The 16,565-nt window shown below is 42.5% G+C and overlaps 1 protein-coding gene across 1 annotated transcript; it reads right to left on the bottom strand.

The window, feature by feature from the left end:
- Positions 1 to 1,049: 1,049 nt before the first annotated feature.
- Positions 1,050 to 11,927, bottom strand: cdhr5a (cadherin-related family member 5a). The gene is made up of 14 exons (XM_084349626.1): positions 11,724 to 11,927; positions 10,479 to 10,651; positions 9,488 to 9,547; positions 9,296 to 9,385; positions 8,818 to 8,904; positions 8,575 to 8,679; positions 8,306 to 8,491; positions 6,014 to 6,104; positions 5,719 to 5,816; positions 5,399 to 5,605; positions 4,964 to 5,077; positions 4,794 to 4,860; positions 4,489 to 4,649; positions 1,050 to 3,426 (listed from the first exon to the last, which is right to left on the bottom strand). The coding sequence occupies exons 1-14, from the start codon at positions 11,815 to 11,817 to the stop codon at positions 2,830 to 2,832; spliced, it is 2,130 nt and encodes a 709-aa protein (XP_084205752.1). The 5' UTR covers positions 11,818 to 11,927; the 3' UTR covers positions 1,050 to 2,829.
- Between the last annotated feature and the right edge of the window lie 4,638 nt (positions 11,928 to 16,565).

The raw sequence follows: 16,565 nt of genomic DNA on the forward strand, positions 1-16,565 counted from the left end.
TGTCATCTAGTTTTAATATGTGGGTAAAAACTTGTTTAGCACAGCTAAAAGGTACCGTTACCTCACCGTTAGATCGTCGTCTGGGGCCTTCCCTGATTTAACTTTGCACTCGGAAACAAATTTTCAAACTCACGATGGGACTTTTTTAAACTAAATGAATCAAAAACGAGGCAACAGAACCAAAAACATTATCTTCTGTATTCCAAACTTTCTTCTTCTCATGAAAATCTTGCTATTGCATTACCCACAATGCAACTGTCCCGTCAGAGATACAGGTGTGCGATGCTCGTAGCAGCAGAGATGAGGAGCAGTGACGGGTCTGGCACGTTCACTTCTTTCTAACTCCAACAGATTTGTTTGATTTTCAGATTAGACCAAAGACTTTCTGGAGCCTCAGTTGGTTTTTTACAACCTCATAAGTGACGACAGGACTGCAGGAAGTTTCTGCTCTTGGGCAACAAATAGTCCAACACAAAATCACAACCTGTTATTTTTGCATCTTTTGTACCGTTTGTAGCCATTTCCAATCCAGATGCTAAGCTAAGCTAACTGGCTGCATGCTGTCGCTTCTTTTTCTTTTATCCAGTCTTCCGGTTTCCCTTTATGAACGACAACCTGGTGGTACGCAGAGGTATTTCCTGTAGTTGGCCATCAGCTGTAGTCTTTGCGGTGTGTTCAAGTGCAGCTTTTTTGCCTTTTTTGTCGCCAATAGTTCATTAGTCTTTCACCTGCCCATACCTACCGTGATGTATTGCTTTTACCACACTTTTGCCTGATATCCACTAGGTGTTAGAGGCCATCAAACACAACAGTAGGTGCCTTTTTTAGTGTGCGAAGAAGATATGGAGTTGATATTTGTGTCATGATATCTTAATGTCCATGACCTCCTTCCAACAAAATGGAGGATTAGTCCCACGTATCCTTTTTGTGAGTGTGAAAAGAAGCACATAAATATATTTCCCTAAAGGTAGAACTGTCCCTTTTTATATATCGTAACGTCCTTCAGGCGACTTTGTTGAGGAAAAACTTGATTAACCAGCGAGGCGATCCCAATTACTCAACAAACCCTTCAAACTTTATTATTCCCTCGATCGCTTTAATGTACAAAAAGTCAACTCTACATTAACCACAGTATATTTATCCATAAAAGTAGTTATTTTACTTAAAATAAAATACAGTCCACAATAAAACCGTCCTCTCAGCTGTTTAGTATTCAGTAGATAAAGTTTGTCTTCACATATGTTTCACTATAAAATCCAGAAAACTTCTGGTTCAGTTTAGTAAAGCTCGTACAGAAAGTGTGCAGAGTGGGATGAGACTGAAATAATCACAGCACTGCAGTGACCACTTTCACTGCACACACACACACACATGTATCATCAGTTTGTGGCCCGTTCGTGGTCCGTTTGCTGGTCCGCTCGGCTTCCTGACCCGACTGGAGGTGAAGTGAATAAAATCTTCTGTATCGTCAAATATATATCCCGTAAACTAAAGTACATTTTCTGAAAATTCAGTGAAGAAGTTATTGGTAAACAAACTGATAAAATAAACAAAGGGAATGTGACAAATCAACAGTTACCACTTTCTATAAGGCAGCTTCTATAACAGGTTTATTAATGGTTATTAAATGACTCACTAAAGCTTCATAGAGCAGCTCACCTGGACCAAACACCTGATGTAGCTGCTGAGCTCGAAGCGTAAGCATGCACCTGACGGAAACATGAGGGCGTAAATAAATATTTTTCCAAATCAGTTTAGGATCTTGGTGTCTTCTTAACATTTTAAATCAAGTCTCCAGCTTCTTCAGTTGCTGCAGCGCTGTTTTACCGTGAAGCTCCAGAATTGTTTTGTGGACTACGAGACTTCACCTGACTTTCATCAGCATGGAGGGAGGAGATGATTTGGATAAACTGTTCCTCTCACAACTCTTAGAGATGCTAGTTACAACTAGAGCTGTTAGACTAGAGTTAATAGAATTAAGAGATTTAGCAAAAGCTGCAAACTTTTGATGGTTCAGCTTCTCAAATGTGAGAATAAGCTGCTTTTCTTCACTTGACGTTTTAATAAATGTCATTTCTTTGGGTTGTGAACTGTTGGCGAGACATTTGAAGACGTCACATTCGGCTTTAGAAGATTGTGACGGGCGCTTTTTCATGTTTTCTTGTATTTTATAGGTGAAAATTGTTCGATTAACTGAGAGAAGAATCTGCAGATTGATGACGATCGATAATGAAATGTTAGTCGCAGCCCTCGTTACAACTAATTAACTCCTTTTATAAATGATGCCTTTGTAGAAAGTGGAACCAGATGCTGAATCGTGACCTGGATCTTATTTTGGTAGTTTTGGTTTCAGTCCAGTTACTCCAAGGTTCCCAACATCTGGTCCGTGGGTCGGTACCAGGCCACAAAACGCACAGAAATGGGATATTTTTGCAGTAAATTCTTGACCTTGAGACAACAATATACTGATTTTCAACTACAGCAGGTCGTCTGTTTGTGAGGTAATCAGTGTATTGCCAAAGAAAATGACGACCAAAACCACCAAAATAAGACCAAAGTCACCTTGTTTAAAAAACAACAGATAAATGTTGGCCAACACTTTGGGTCCAGAGGTTGTTTTTATGAAGTTATCACTGTATTCTCAGATACTCACAGTAGAAAACAAACTTTTTGGGTCGGTGAATCTTGTCTTGAGGTGTGGCAGGTGTCTGGAGGTGTTGGACTGCTGACACCTCTGCTTCAGGCCGTCGACTCCAAAAAGTGACATGAAAACAAACAGCTCAGTTTCGTGAATGTTTCCTCCGACTCAAGTTTGACCTCTGACCTCTGTCAGCCCTCCTGCTCCTTGCTTCCCTTCTTTTGTTCTGAGCTGTTTCCATCGTCCTGCTCCTCACCGGGCTCTGTGCTCTGGCTCTCCTGCCCGCCGTCAGACTCTCTCAGCGGGGCTGCCGGGTCTCTGACAACCCCCTCCATCTCCACCTCTCCCTCCAGCTCCTCCTCAGTCTCCTCCTCCACCCGGCCTACAGTGTCTGGGATAATCTCCACCTCGATGTCAGAGGAGTCCTCGCTCTCCTTGAACCACACCGTCTTCTGGCCCTCCTTCCTCCTCTGCCTGGTCAGGATGGATCTCGCGCTGTACTCGTCCCCGTCCCCCCGTCCTCTCCTGGACTGTCTCACCGAGGGGCTCCCCTTGGGGACGTGGTTGGTGTAGACGCCACAGGAGGAGCAGTGGCGGTTCCGTCTCTCCAGGGGGATGACCCGGCCTCGCGGCTGGGGGAAGGTGCTCCGTCTGGGGACGGCGTTGTTCCAGCGCCTGGCGCCCCCGCGGCCCTGGTCGCCCTCGTTCTGGAAGCCGTCGTTGGTGTACTGCAGGGAGTCCCTGTGGCCGGAGCGCGGCTGGTCGGACTTCAGGCAGGGGCCCAGGCACTACAGCAGGAGAGAGGCCCCTCATTAATACAGCACTTAATGAAGCATGGAGGATATGAAGGCATTGTTCAAGGTTACAGATGCCAGTGAGCTAGGTCCATTTGTTCTGCTTTAACACAGAGCCCTTCTGTGGGTTTCAGCTGATAAATATTCATCAGCGCCACACAGGAGGAGCCCCGCACACGCAGCGTCAAACAGCTGAGTCCGTCTCTGATGTAACTGTTACTGTACGGAGACGCCTCAGCGACACAGTGAGACCGAACGACTCAGGACTGAGGGACACATTCACAGCTTAAATGGAGCACGTTATCTTTGTTTTACAGGCGACTGTCAATGTTTCTTTTCAGGCTCAGTAAAATGACTTTACTTTTTGCTTTCAGTAATTTTAGTAACACTAGAGCGACACAGAAATGACGCTGTGTTCCTGTCAAAGTCGGAGGTTTGAGAGAGATGAGACGCCAAAAATTTACAAAAAACTGGGCTATCCACTTTTATTTCTTTTTTTCTGAGAGTTGAATGAGACGATGGAGACCACTCTTACGTCTGTGCAGTGTGGAGCTGGTGCTGGCTATTAGCTTAGCTTAGTATAAATACTGGAAGCAGGGGGAACAGCTAGTCTGTTAAAAATATGTCTACCAACACCTTTAAAACTTGATAATGAACATGTTAGATAATTATTAGATTATATTTTTTATTCAATTAAAATAAAAGTATTATAAATTGTCGTGTTCATTATGGATTGTTTTCACTTTAGACAGTCAGACTCGCTGTTTCCCTGTGTTTCCAGTCTTTATGCTAAGCTACGCTAATCGCCTCCCACCTCGAGCTCCATACTTCCCGTACATGTGAGAGTAGTATTGATCTTCTCAGCCAACTCTCTGCAAGAAAGCCATAATATCAAAGTATTCCTTTAATATAGGAACACAATAATCACATATAGATGTAAAAACAGGAGCTAAAACGAGAAGCTTTGTGGAGTTTGCATGCCTGACATGGTTGCAACGTTTGAAAACAAAGTTAATCGGCTCAGAGATGAAAGCTCAAGACGAACTTCTGACTGACCTCACATATTTTGTCCATGCTGCCGTTTCCTTTATACAAGCGGGAAATCAGGAAGCCAATCACGATGAGGCAGAGGACCAGCAGAGCGGCCATCACCAGGCCCAGGAGCGCCATGTCGCCCGGACGGTAGCCGACGTTGGAGGGAGACGGGATGGCCACGGCTGCAGGTGGAGATTACAAGATTACACCTGCATGATACCACGACTCAGTCCACAGCTTCTCAGTGGGTATTTACTGCGACTATTACTGTTATTTAACTATAAGCAGTCGGTCAGTACGAGAGATGATAACTGTGATCGTCTCACCAGGTATGACCTGAACGGAGAGGGCAGCTGTTCCAAACTCTCCCGTCGTTATGTCGACCGCTCGCAGCTACATTCACAACAAACACAAACATTTACAGCACGAAAAAAATAAACAAGTAAATGTGAGAAATCTTTTTTTTTTTTTTTGTGCTTGATGAATAAAAAGTCACCTGAAGCGCGAAGGACTCCGTCTTCACGACTCTCTTCAGGATCACAAAACCGTCTGAGGTCACGTTGACGTAGCTGCTGTACTGAACCTCGTACTTCACATCTGGATTCACGCCCTGACACACACACACACACACACACACACACACACACACACACAAACACACACACACACACACAGGATTTTAGGCGGCATTTAAAGCTGCTTGTAATCATTTTTAACCACTAGGGGGCAGACAGAGACACACCTCCCCTGATCTCTCCCTGATTTAAGATCAGATTATCAGTTTTTTTATGACTGATGGGTTCGAAAACAACATAAACTCACCTTGAAACACATTTTTAGATCTTTAAGCTCAGATTTATCTGCACAGCATTTGAGTAGTTTTGAATATGAAACTGTTGGACTGAATATTAGTGACATGAAGACGACTCACGGCGGCGAAGTCCTCGTCTCGGGCTCGGACTCTGAAGGGCCGGTTGGTGCTCCGGTCTCGGAGGATCATGCTCTCAGGGACCGAGTTGCTGTAGATGAAACCTTCGTATCGCTCCCTCTCAAAGCGAGGAGGGTTCCTGCTCTTCTTCATCACCTCGATGGTCACCTGAGTCACTGCGAACTGATCCCTGTTGGTCACCTGTGACGCCTGATGGCCAGGTGAGGATGAGAAGTGAGTTAGACCAGACTTATATCATCTTAATCTCTTTCTTCCCGTCCAAAACCTCCCACAGAAACAACCAGGAAGAAGAGATTGTTTACCAGAACCGTGAGAGTTATCGGGCCGACGATGTCAGCAGCTTTCGTCATGGTGATGTTTCCTGTTTCCTCGTCGATCTGGAAAATGTTTCCCTCATTTCCTGACGATGAAAGAAAACACCATCATCAGCACAATAAGCCGGTGGAGCTGCCGTTAAGATTCAAAATGTCCAAAACATTTCCAGAATATTAAAAGTCTGAAGGAAGATGAACCCATAAAAATGAAGCTCTGCAAAGATTTTGTTCTGTTTTTATGTCGACTTTTAGTTTGTCTGTTTTTTTATGGTTCGGTTCAAACCTCTCAGGATTCTGTAGCTGATCAGCTCGCTCCGGTTCTTGTCTCCGTCCTTGGCGAACACCGGACCAGGTTCCAGCACCAACGGACCCTCCTGTGGAGTAAAATCATCAGTGGTTGAAGAAATACTCAGATCCTTCACTTAAGTAAAAGTACTGTGAAAATACTCCAGTAAAAGTCTGCATGGAAAACTTAAGTTTAATGAGGAAAATGTACTGGACTGTGACTAATCTGATTATATTCAGATTGTTTGGTAATTAAAAATTCTTATAATAGTGAGAAATGTCATAACAATGAGTCAGAGCCCACAGTAACACCTTCACAATGACTGTTTTGTTTGAATAAAAAACTTATTTGACCAGTTATTAAAATGATTTGAATGAAAAGTGACCGAAAATATGAGTACAAAAATATTATTTAATCTTCTGTGAGTGTTTGAGCCGTAAGAAACATCACATTTTTAAAGTTTGTCAAATGTTTTGTCTGCAAAAACCTTAATGTGTAAAATAACTAAAGATAAATGAACTGCAGTGAAGTAAAAACTACATATCTCCCTCTGAACTGTAATGGATTACATTTCTCCACTTTATTCATTTATTCCCAGACATTTCTCACTCTGTAAAAGTGAACATGTCTCAACATGTTTCATCCCGAGGCTGCTGTCGTTAAAGACGAAGTGACAGTTATCTGTTTCATTAGCACCTCTCTCTGCACTCATCTGTGAGCAGTAAGAATAACTTCCATCTGTCAACTGACTGAATAATGTTTTATTTTTAATAAACACCGATACTGAGATTATGTGCAGGATGGACAGTGGAAGCAGGACTCCCACAGGACAAGGTCGGTAAGAAAACCAGGATAAAATTGTTGGAAATTAAACCAGAAAATTCATGTTAATAAATGCCACTCATGTCACGCCTCAACCAAACTAAACCGTGACTGAGGAGTGGAAATAATATTTTAAATACCTGAAAACAATAAATTCTCTAAGTCTAATTGTAAAAAAGCCATAAAACAAAACTCAAACTCTTGTCATCAACACGTCCCATTGTTTGAGACGTGTTATCTTTCTTTGTTTTGGGCTGATTTTCAGAAATCTGGACTGACTGCAGGTGATTCAAGTCACCTGTGTGCAGGTGGAGTGACTGACTCCTGATTGAGGAGTGGGAGCAGCTGGGGCGTTCCCCTCTCAGCCAATCAGGGTGTGACGAGGCCCTTTTTGTGAAGGCTTAAAAGAGGCGGTGCATGACACCAGGTGACTCTCACAGTCTGTCCCTGACTCACTGAGACCCTCGGCCCATTAGCTTGCAGCCAGAAGCTCCTGTCTGCTCATTTTATTTCACATTAGGATGGAGCACATTTCAGTGTGATTATCCCCTGAAGAGGCTTTTGTTAATGGCATTGGGCGTCCCCTCTATCATCATGTCTTTGGGAGACCCGGACAAAACACTCACTGAGCTGGAGTCCGAACTTCCAGCACCTGTTCAGCTCAGATGTGCCTGTAGTTGTGCAGGAGGTGCATGTCCTGACTGGGGAAGAGGAGGATGATGAAGAGGGACGGGTGGATGCGCCACTAGAGCCGCAGTATCCTGTGGATACACGCCCTCTCACTCCCGCCTTCATCCCCGGTTTCTGCAGCTTCTTCCACCCCAGAAGGTTAATCCACTCAGCTGACTCATCACACTGATACTGTGTCACCTAAAGATCTGCCACTCCAGCAGGACACGGTGGTACGAGGCAGAACATCTCCTCTCATGCACAAAGATGAGGTCAAATTCACAAATTACTGACAGAATAACGTGAACGCAGAGTTCGTCTGAGACGTCACAGAGCTCACTGAAGCGTTCACTACGACGTCCTGCAAAACAACAAACATCCAGGCAAAATACTGACCCTGCCATCCAACACCCATAATACCTCACTGTTTCGTCAGCCAGAGAGAGATTTAGTCCGTCCCAATGCAAAGTGTGTGAAATGCAGTACACCAAAAATACCAGGATGTCCCACAACATCCGGTCACATTTTGCAGTATGTAAGCCATCGGCTTATCTGGCTATTCTGACCCACAATCCTCTGCGTCAGATACGTCAGGGTGTGTCATAAACAAAGACGGGAGAGCACAAACACCCACAGAATGACACCGCGATGACAGACGAAAGCACATTTAAGTGTCAGTACTTCGTTATTTGTACTCTACTGATAGTCTGAAGTAAGAAGTAGAATAACTGGACGCTCAGCTGTTGTCAGGTTCGAGACTTTAGACAGGTGCTGTGAGGCGATGGATGATAAACTGACCTCCTTCTCCGTGAGGTTGACTCGTCCTCTGTAGCCGCCGCTCACACACAGTTTGGCGATTCCCAAGTTGGTCCTCAAACACGGCTGAAACCAGGGAGGCCGGTTATCGACGTCCTTCACGTGCACCGTGATGGAGGCCACGGACGTGAAGAAGGGCTCGTCCGAGGCCGAACCGTTGAACGTGTCCTGTAACATGCGAGATGTTTCACAGGTCAAAAGTCAAAGAGAAACAGCTGCCTGGAGCTCCTGATAACGACTGATATCTGTACCTGCACGTGAAGAACCAGAGAGATCTTCTGCACCACATCGTAGTCCAGGATGCTTTTCACGATTATTTTTGGACTGTTGATGTTTTCAAGACGGAAATATTTATCCTGGTTTAACAGACGGACACAGAAAAGAAAAGACTTATTGTGATGTTTTAAATCTCAGCATCGTGGATCTTTCTTTAAGAACCGAACCACTGAGTCCAGTCCATCATCACACCTTCATCACGTCATATTTGTTCTTACTGTTGCGGACTCTAAGCGATAGTACAGCGGCTCTGAGTCGACGTCTGTGGCTTCGATCAGTCCGACAGTGGAGTTGACCGGCGTGAGCTGCAGGAGACAAAACTCAGTCAACATCACACCTGGAACACACACCTGTACTCGAGTAAATGTATCAGTGCCTCAGCGTTAAAGTATTATTTTACAATCCCTCGATGCTGGAGCTAATTTTTATTTATTTACTTCTATAATAACACATTTTGTTTGTTGAGTACATCTTGTAATATTTATCTGAACATGTGAGGTGAATACATTTATTAAATGTATTATAATTCTCACATAAGTAAAAATAATTCAGTATTAGCAGAAACTTGTAATTAAAGTAAATGTCAAATAACATAAAAAAACATAAAATGTAATAAATTACTCAAGTAAATCACAAGTACTTCAGTTTATATACTTAGTTACTTTTCCACTGCTGCAGCTGTGAAACACCTCTCACCTCGTTCACTTCCAGCACAAAGTGGTTCTGAGCGAAGTTTGGCGGGTTATCGTTCACATTTTCTACCAGAACTTCGACGGACTCGTTCACCTGAAGGAGGGAGGCGTGAAGTGTTACATCATGATGTCAGAGGAAAGACACAGTGTGTTTTAACTGATGTCAGCGTCTTTGTTGAGTTTGTTTTATACTCACAGATCTGGACCCGACTCTGCTGCACTGGACCCAAACCACCAGAGCTGCACTGGACAGAGACTGACAGACACACACAGCAGTTAAGATACACAAACATCATTTAAACACCAGAACTGATGAAAGTCCAGTCACCATGATTCTGTAAACTAACGTCTTGATTTATAAATAATCAAATTAATTAATTGCTAAAATCAGCTGTTTTAAAGGTTTTCTTCTGTTTATAATGATGCAAGCGTCACTGAAAACAATAACAGAAGATGTAGTTCGATGATGTCATGAAGCAGCGTGGGATCATGGGAGTTGTTGTCATCACTGATAAACGGCCGCAGATGAAAATCGATCTGGCTCAAATGTTCACGGACGAGTTAAAGTTTTAAAGTTTTATTCTTGTTATATTGAGTCAAATTCACCGACGTCCTTCTTGGATGTTTTCTTGGAAGTTACAGCGACATGAGTTTAAACGCATCGTTACCTGGAATAAAATGACGTTTTCTCTGGTTTGAACGTTTCTGGAAACATTTAGGATAACGTACGAACACGACTCGTGAAAATATGTAATAAGTCTCGTTGTTTTTGGACATTTTAATGCAGCAATGTTGCACATTACACCTTTAAAGCCTGTCGATGTTTCTTCTTTTTCAGGTTCCTGAACTGTCATCAGGAAGTGAATCACAGCTGGACTCAGCCCTGATTGGCTCTCCTCTGTCCAATCAGGTCATTTAAAGTTATTTTGAAATTACATACACTTTCCTCATCCTGAGCCACAGTTTCCTAAACACAGATATGAGTTTATTGTTGATATTTTGAGTATTTTGGTGTTTTTTTGACTGATAAGCAAAAAGAGATCACAGCACATAATGCCGTAAAGAAAGATCTGCTGGAGGAACAAACATCTTGTCGCAGTTCCTTAAAATAAAACCAATTGAGGTGATTGATCCTCATCACAAAGGTTAGTTCAACATGTATAAACTCTGTTTCAATCAGTACTCGCCTCATAGTCGAGTCCTTTCTTCACCATCAGCGCGTTTCCTCTCAGGTAGAACAGATCTTCAGGGTTCACTGTGACCGTCAGAGTTACATCATCCACCGAGCTGACCTTCACCAGCTGGACGTCCGCCGTGTTGTTTTCAGGGACCGTCACCGGACCCGGAGGAACCGTGCACACTGAGAGGAGAGAGGCAGCGGGTCAGTCAGTCAGAAGGTCAGAGAGACGACCAGCGTCAGGTTTGAACCAGTCGGATGTTCAGAACTGAAGAGAGGAAGATTTACAACATCCTGACTCCTGTTTAAAGGAATAGTTCAACATTTTTGAGACACATTCACTGTTGAAGAGGTTTAAGAGAAGCCTGTCATCTCTGAATGCTAACTCAAGTATCCTGTTATCTTAGCTTAGCTTAGCTTAGCTTAGCATAAAGACTGGACTCTCTCTCTCTCTCTGCTGTGAGTCTGCATCATTTTTTTAAATCAGCAATGTTTTTATGAGGCCTCATGCTGCAGCCTCGTCAGCACCCCGAGTCTGTTTGTGTGGAGAGCAACAGTGAGGATGTTTCTTTAAAGGTGCACTCCGTAGTTTTAGGGAAGACATTTTAATGAGAGAAAAATCTTCACTGACAAACAAACTAAATGAAAAAGCTCTCTTTGTTTTCACGACTGAATAAACTGAATAAACAAACTGACCTTAAAGGACAACACGATTTATACTGTTTTACTTTGTTTATATGTGGCGGACCCTGCCACCTTTCTAGCTTCAAACAGTGTTCTGGGACCTTATTTTCCCCTGAGAAAAGTTTGTTTATTCACTTCTGGAACAAATAAATATTTCTGTGTTTGTATTATTACCTCATTAATATTGTAAATATTAAAATTATGAGTTTGAATCTTTTTAATTCAATCCTTTAGAGCAGCGGTGCCATCCTGAGGTTCAGGAACCCAACGGGCCCCCAAAAATTTTACAAAGTTTTGTACATTTTCCTGACTTTTGTCTAATTTCTGCTTTTTTCTTTGTAAATACTGGAGTCTTTGACCTCTTCAGGCCTCTCAAATCCTTAAAATAAGAAATCAGAAAACAAGTATTGTCATTTTTAGGGTCTACGAGCCATGAAGTCTTGAACCAGTGCTGTAAAGGAATAACAGCAGACACCAGCTGTCCGTCACCCTGCTGCCTCGTCCACATCACCTCCCCTCCTGCCTCCAGCGACCGATGACGCCCCTCCAAAGTGATCAGAGCTCTACTCACGTCTTTCAGCCCGACAAACTGCACAAAAGCAAGCGGCGACGACGATGCATCCGAGGAGAACGTTCCCAGGTTTACTCTTCGATTTCAGTTCCATGTCCTGATTTCAGACGCACCAACAAATGAAGTCCCCGGAGGAGGATGAGGAGCCCGTGGTACCAGCTGGTACTCGGCCACATAATGCCCCGTCTGTGCTGCCCGGCGAGTGGGAGTCGACTACAGTTGCAATGTTTGTGACTTCATCTTACGGGCACATATTGCATGAAGCGCCTGCCAGCAGAGGACTCGCTGCCCTCCTACTAAAATACTTGCATCTGTTTGAGCTGGACGGGTCACTCTGTGGCCCTGATGCATCCTGGGAGGAATCCAGCAGAGGAATGTTGGAAACTTTGACCCCGAGACCTGATAAAAGTTGTTCACGTGAAACTTATGAATGATGTCACCGAGTGCTGAGGCTGATATTTCACTCAGTGTGAACTTTAAAGGGCTTAAAAGAAGAGCTGGAACAAGAAGTGAGTGAAGCTGAGAGTCAGTTGTTTCTTTAACAACTTTAAAGGGACAGTTCACCTAAAAATGTAAATCCAGTCATCATCTCCTCCCTCCATGCTGATGAAAGTCAGGTGAAGTCTTGTAGTCCACAAAACATTTCTGGAGCTTCACAGTCATAAACACCTGAAGCAGCTGGAGACTGAACATGACGGACTCCATCCAGCTCGTCTGGAGACTTGGATGACGATAACTCTATGAGATCCCAAGTTGATTTGTTATAAGTTATTAAAAAAATACAGCTCGACTCTTCACAGCTCCGTCCCTTCACCGTGTGTTCGTCTATAGAGTTAACTGTCGCAGCATTATGTTATTTTTAAAAAATCTTTTTTGCAGCCGTCATTATTAGTAATATTAGTTTCTTTTCATCTTCACTGATCTGTTTCTCACCTCACTCGTTCTTGCGTCTGCTTTAATAACCTTCTGTAGTATTTCTGACATGTTTATGAATATTGATGCAGAAGTAACTGAAGTTCGTGCACCTCCAGAACATTTTGTATGAGATCCTCGAGGTCCGAGTTACTTCCTGGACATTTAGAAGACGCGTCAGATGATCTGGTGTAGCCTGTGTGGGGTGTAATAGAAATAAAAATGTATTTTTGTAACCTGAAGTCTTCACTGTAGCTGCTCAAAGGCACGTCTGAAGTGGGTGCACGAGCTTGACCGCATGTTGAGGGTGTGAATAACGTCTTTACGGTTCAGTTTGGAGACTTGGATCACTTCTCCAGCTCCTTCAGGTGTTTAGGAGAAAGCTGCAACTCTGTTTTGCTGTGAAGCTTCAGAAATGTTTTGTGGACTACTTTCATTTTTGGGTGAACTGGACAAGACCTGTTCACATGGTGTCACAGTGGAAGGTTTGAGAAATGTTTGCTAGAAACCACAGCGAGCAGCTTCTATCAAACAATAATTCAACATATTTGTGATTTACAGATTTACATCAGTGAGCGTCACACAGGAAGTCAGACAGTACAGAGAGACAGCTGCCATATTGGATTTAGTCTTTTCATGGGACAGCATCATATAACACGGCGTCCGTCTCATCCTTTAGCACTCTGCTGTGACACACTGTCTGATCCCTCACACACTGACGGTGACAGAAAGTCACACTGGCACAAACTGGGACACATGACAGCTTCACATGTGGACAAGGCACCGCTGTGCACACACCAGGCTGTCATACATCACACCAAGTACTGACACACACACACACACACACATACACACACACACACACACACACACACACACACACACACACACACACACACGCACACACACACACACACACACACCGTCCTGCCTCCCCCCCCCCACCTCCTCTGTGTGGGAACAACAAGCTCACAGTGTCATGGTAAAGCTCATACATTATGTTTGCATGCAGAGATGCTCCTCACTTACACTGAACACACACACACACACACACACACACACACACACACACACACACACACACACACACACATTATTATTATTGTTTGTTATGTTCCCATGTGACCAGCAGGAGGAGCCTTCACATCAGCAGCTGTCAGCTCCTCGATCATCAATACAACTTTATTCATTCCTGCAGGGTCGATTAACGAAAACACAGCCAACAGGAGAAGGAAGGAGAGAATCTAAATAATCTTTATAAGATAATAATCCTTATAATTTTAATAGTTTTAATAATCTTAATCTGAAATCTCTCAATCCAAAACAAAACACACAAAGTGATAAACTTTAGATCCGGATGTTTTTCACATCTTCTTTTGCAGGAGAACCAGAACTTCTTCAACACGCAGCTTTATTTAAAGTGACTTCTTTCAGTGGAGACAAACAAACAAACAAACAAACAAACAAACAAACAAACAAACAAACAAACCCAAGACACTGAGGACATTCCTTCATGTTGTTTCTCAGAACCAGAACCTTTTGATACGATGACTGACAGTCGGGTTGTTTGTGTGCAAACTTCTCTTTAAGAGTGAGCGAGACGCCGGCGCTCCACCTGGACTGACAACGATCAGTCTGACATTTTGGAAAATGTTTATTTGCTTTGTCGCCGAGAGTTAAATGAGGAGATGTGACATCAGTCGAGTTTTAATCTCCGAAGTGTTTTGAGCTGAAACATTAATACAACAAGAGGAAAGTTTGAAACAGGAAAGTTTTGTTTTTCATCTATTTTAAGTCCTATTTTTAAAAACTATATGTGATTGTTGATCCCGCACTAAAGGAATATTTCAAAGTTTTGGCAAGAGGATCGAAGCAGCGAGCCTCAAAATCAACCAGCACCTCTAAAGATCAAAAATTAAAGCTGCCACAAGGAACTTTACATTTCTGTTGATTCTGGCGCCTCCTGAGGACAAAAGATGAAAAAATGGTGACACAAAGACGACAGAGCAGACTCCTCAATTCATCGTATACATTAAATATCTAATGAATATCAACACTCTCAAGAAATTAAAACATTCATGAGAAAATCTACAGTCAAAATATCTTAAAAAGTGTTTTGTTTAGCTACAAAGCTCAGCATAGAGAGATCTGTGGTGTTCAGTGTTTATATAAAAAACAGATCACTTTCGATGTGACAGACCTGCATTAATACTACACATAATTTAAAAAGTGAAACAGTAGGGGAGAAAAGAGAGGTTATTTATTCAGGTATAAAAAGCATTTACTGTTTCCTTGTTGGATGTTCAGGACAAGTTTCAGCCAAGTGCAGTGAAAAATGAGCGCTCAGCGAGGCTGAGAATCACTCAAGTGATGAAACTTAGCTCAGAGGGCTGAATTTAAAAAATGATGAGTGTAAAAAGTATTTGGAGCGCAGCCACGGGGTTTTTCAAGGTCCCATGAATTTAATATAACACAAACTCTGGCTTCTGAGTGAGCTGGCATGAAATGACCCTCATGGTTCTGATCTTTTGATCTAAATCTCAGCGATAAAAACCTGAATACGTGTCAAAGTGTTGTGTCTCCATCAGGCTGGACGTGTTTCCTGTTGCCTCACAGTCTGTTTACGTCTGTTTACTGTGACACGAGGAAAATAAACAGCGTGTGACTGTGTTTTCCTCGTGGAAGCTAACTTTAGCATGTTACATTAAAGATATTAATCTTAGCTTCACATTCACAAGTATTTAAGTCATATTTTACATGATGGACAAAAAAAAGCAAAGTCGTCTCTATTTTCCGTCCATAACAGAGTTGATGAGAAGTATTTCAGCCTCACGTCGCTGCGAGTGTGGAAACTTGATCCTGTTTGTGTTCGGTGTGTTTGTAACACAAACCTTTGGACTGTAAACTGACCTATTTTTATCTAATAATTTGAGCAGTGTTGTTGAATGCTGTAACTCAGAGGTGGTGGGGTTTAGCAGAGAAGATAATCTCATTACAGACCTACTTAATAGAGTTCTTGTTCCGCCTGAAGCAGCGAGAGAGACGAAGGCGTTTACACTATTTTTATCGGTATTACTGGTGTAAGTGCTGCTTTTCTGAGTCGAGGTGGAAATTTAATTTTAATATGAAAGAAAGAAAAAACTCTAGACTTAAGTTTTTAGTTCAGAGGTTGTTAAGAAGGCGACAAACCTTCACCCAGGAGAAGAGTTATTTATAGTGAAAATCAAGTAATCAGGTCCTTTAGATAAAGGTAACAGTATCTTTAAATACAAGTAGTCTATTACAAGTAAAAGTACAAATGTTTTATCAGTTAATCAAAAGTAAAAGTCGTTATAAAACACCCACTTTTATGTTTACTGGATCATAGTTGCGTCGCTTCACTGTGTAAGTTTCTACTTAACTTTTAGGTTGTCGATCGTTGTGTTGGAGCTGATTTGATAAACTTTATAGTACGGTGGCCCTGAGAGCTCAACAGACCACATCATACTGTGAGACAATCCACGCAAACAGACGTGAAAAACAACCAAATACAGAAACATGATGAGAATTGAAACTGTTTCCACTAAAAGTGATAAAAACTCCTTTTAGTTTAATTTGCTTTTCTATTTATTGAATGCGTTTCCTCAAGGTGCAGTGCGCAGAGCACCGAACAATGTCTCACTTCATACATGTTTTCGTTGATATTGAGTTCATGTATGTGAAACCTTAAAGTAGAAAGTCACAAGTAATAAAAGTGATGAAAAGATGAAGGACGTGAACATGAAAACAGTACGTGTCTGATATTTCTTTGTTTGTTCAAGTCTGAAGTCTGAACTCTCAGAACTCCTTTTACATTTTCAGTGTTTTTGTTGGAAAGTGTTTCTGCCTGTCGACAAGCCTGAGTTCACATTTAAATCCTGAAACACGGACTCATATCTCTTTAAAATAATT

This window comes from Pagrus pagrus, assembly GCF_965226575.1.
Source record: "Pagrus pagrus genome assembly, chromosome: 1".
Classification (NCBI taxonomy): domain Eukaryota; kingdom Metazoa; phylum Chordata; class Actinopteri; order Spariformes; family Sparidae; genus Pagrus; species Pagrus pagrus.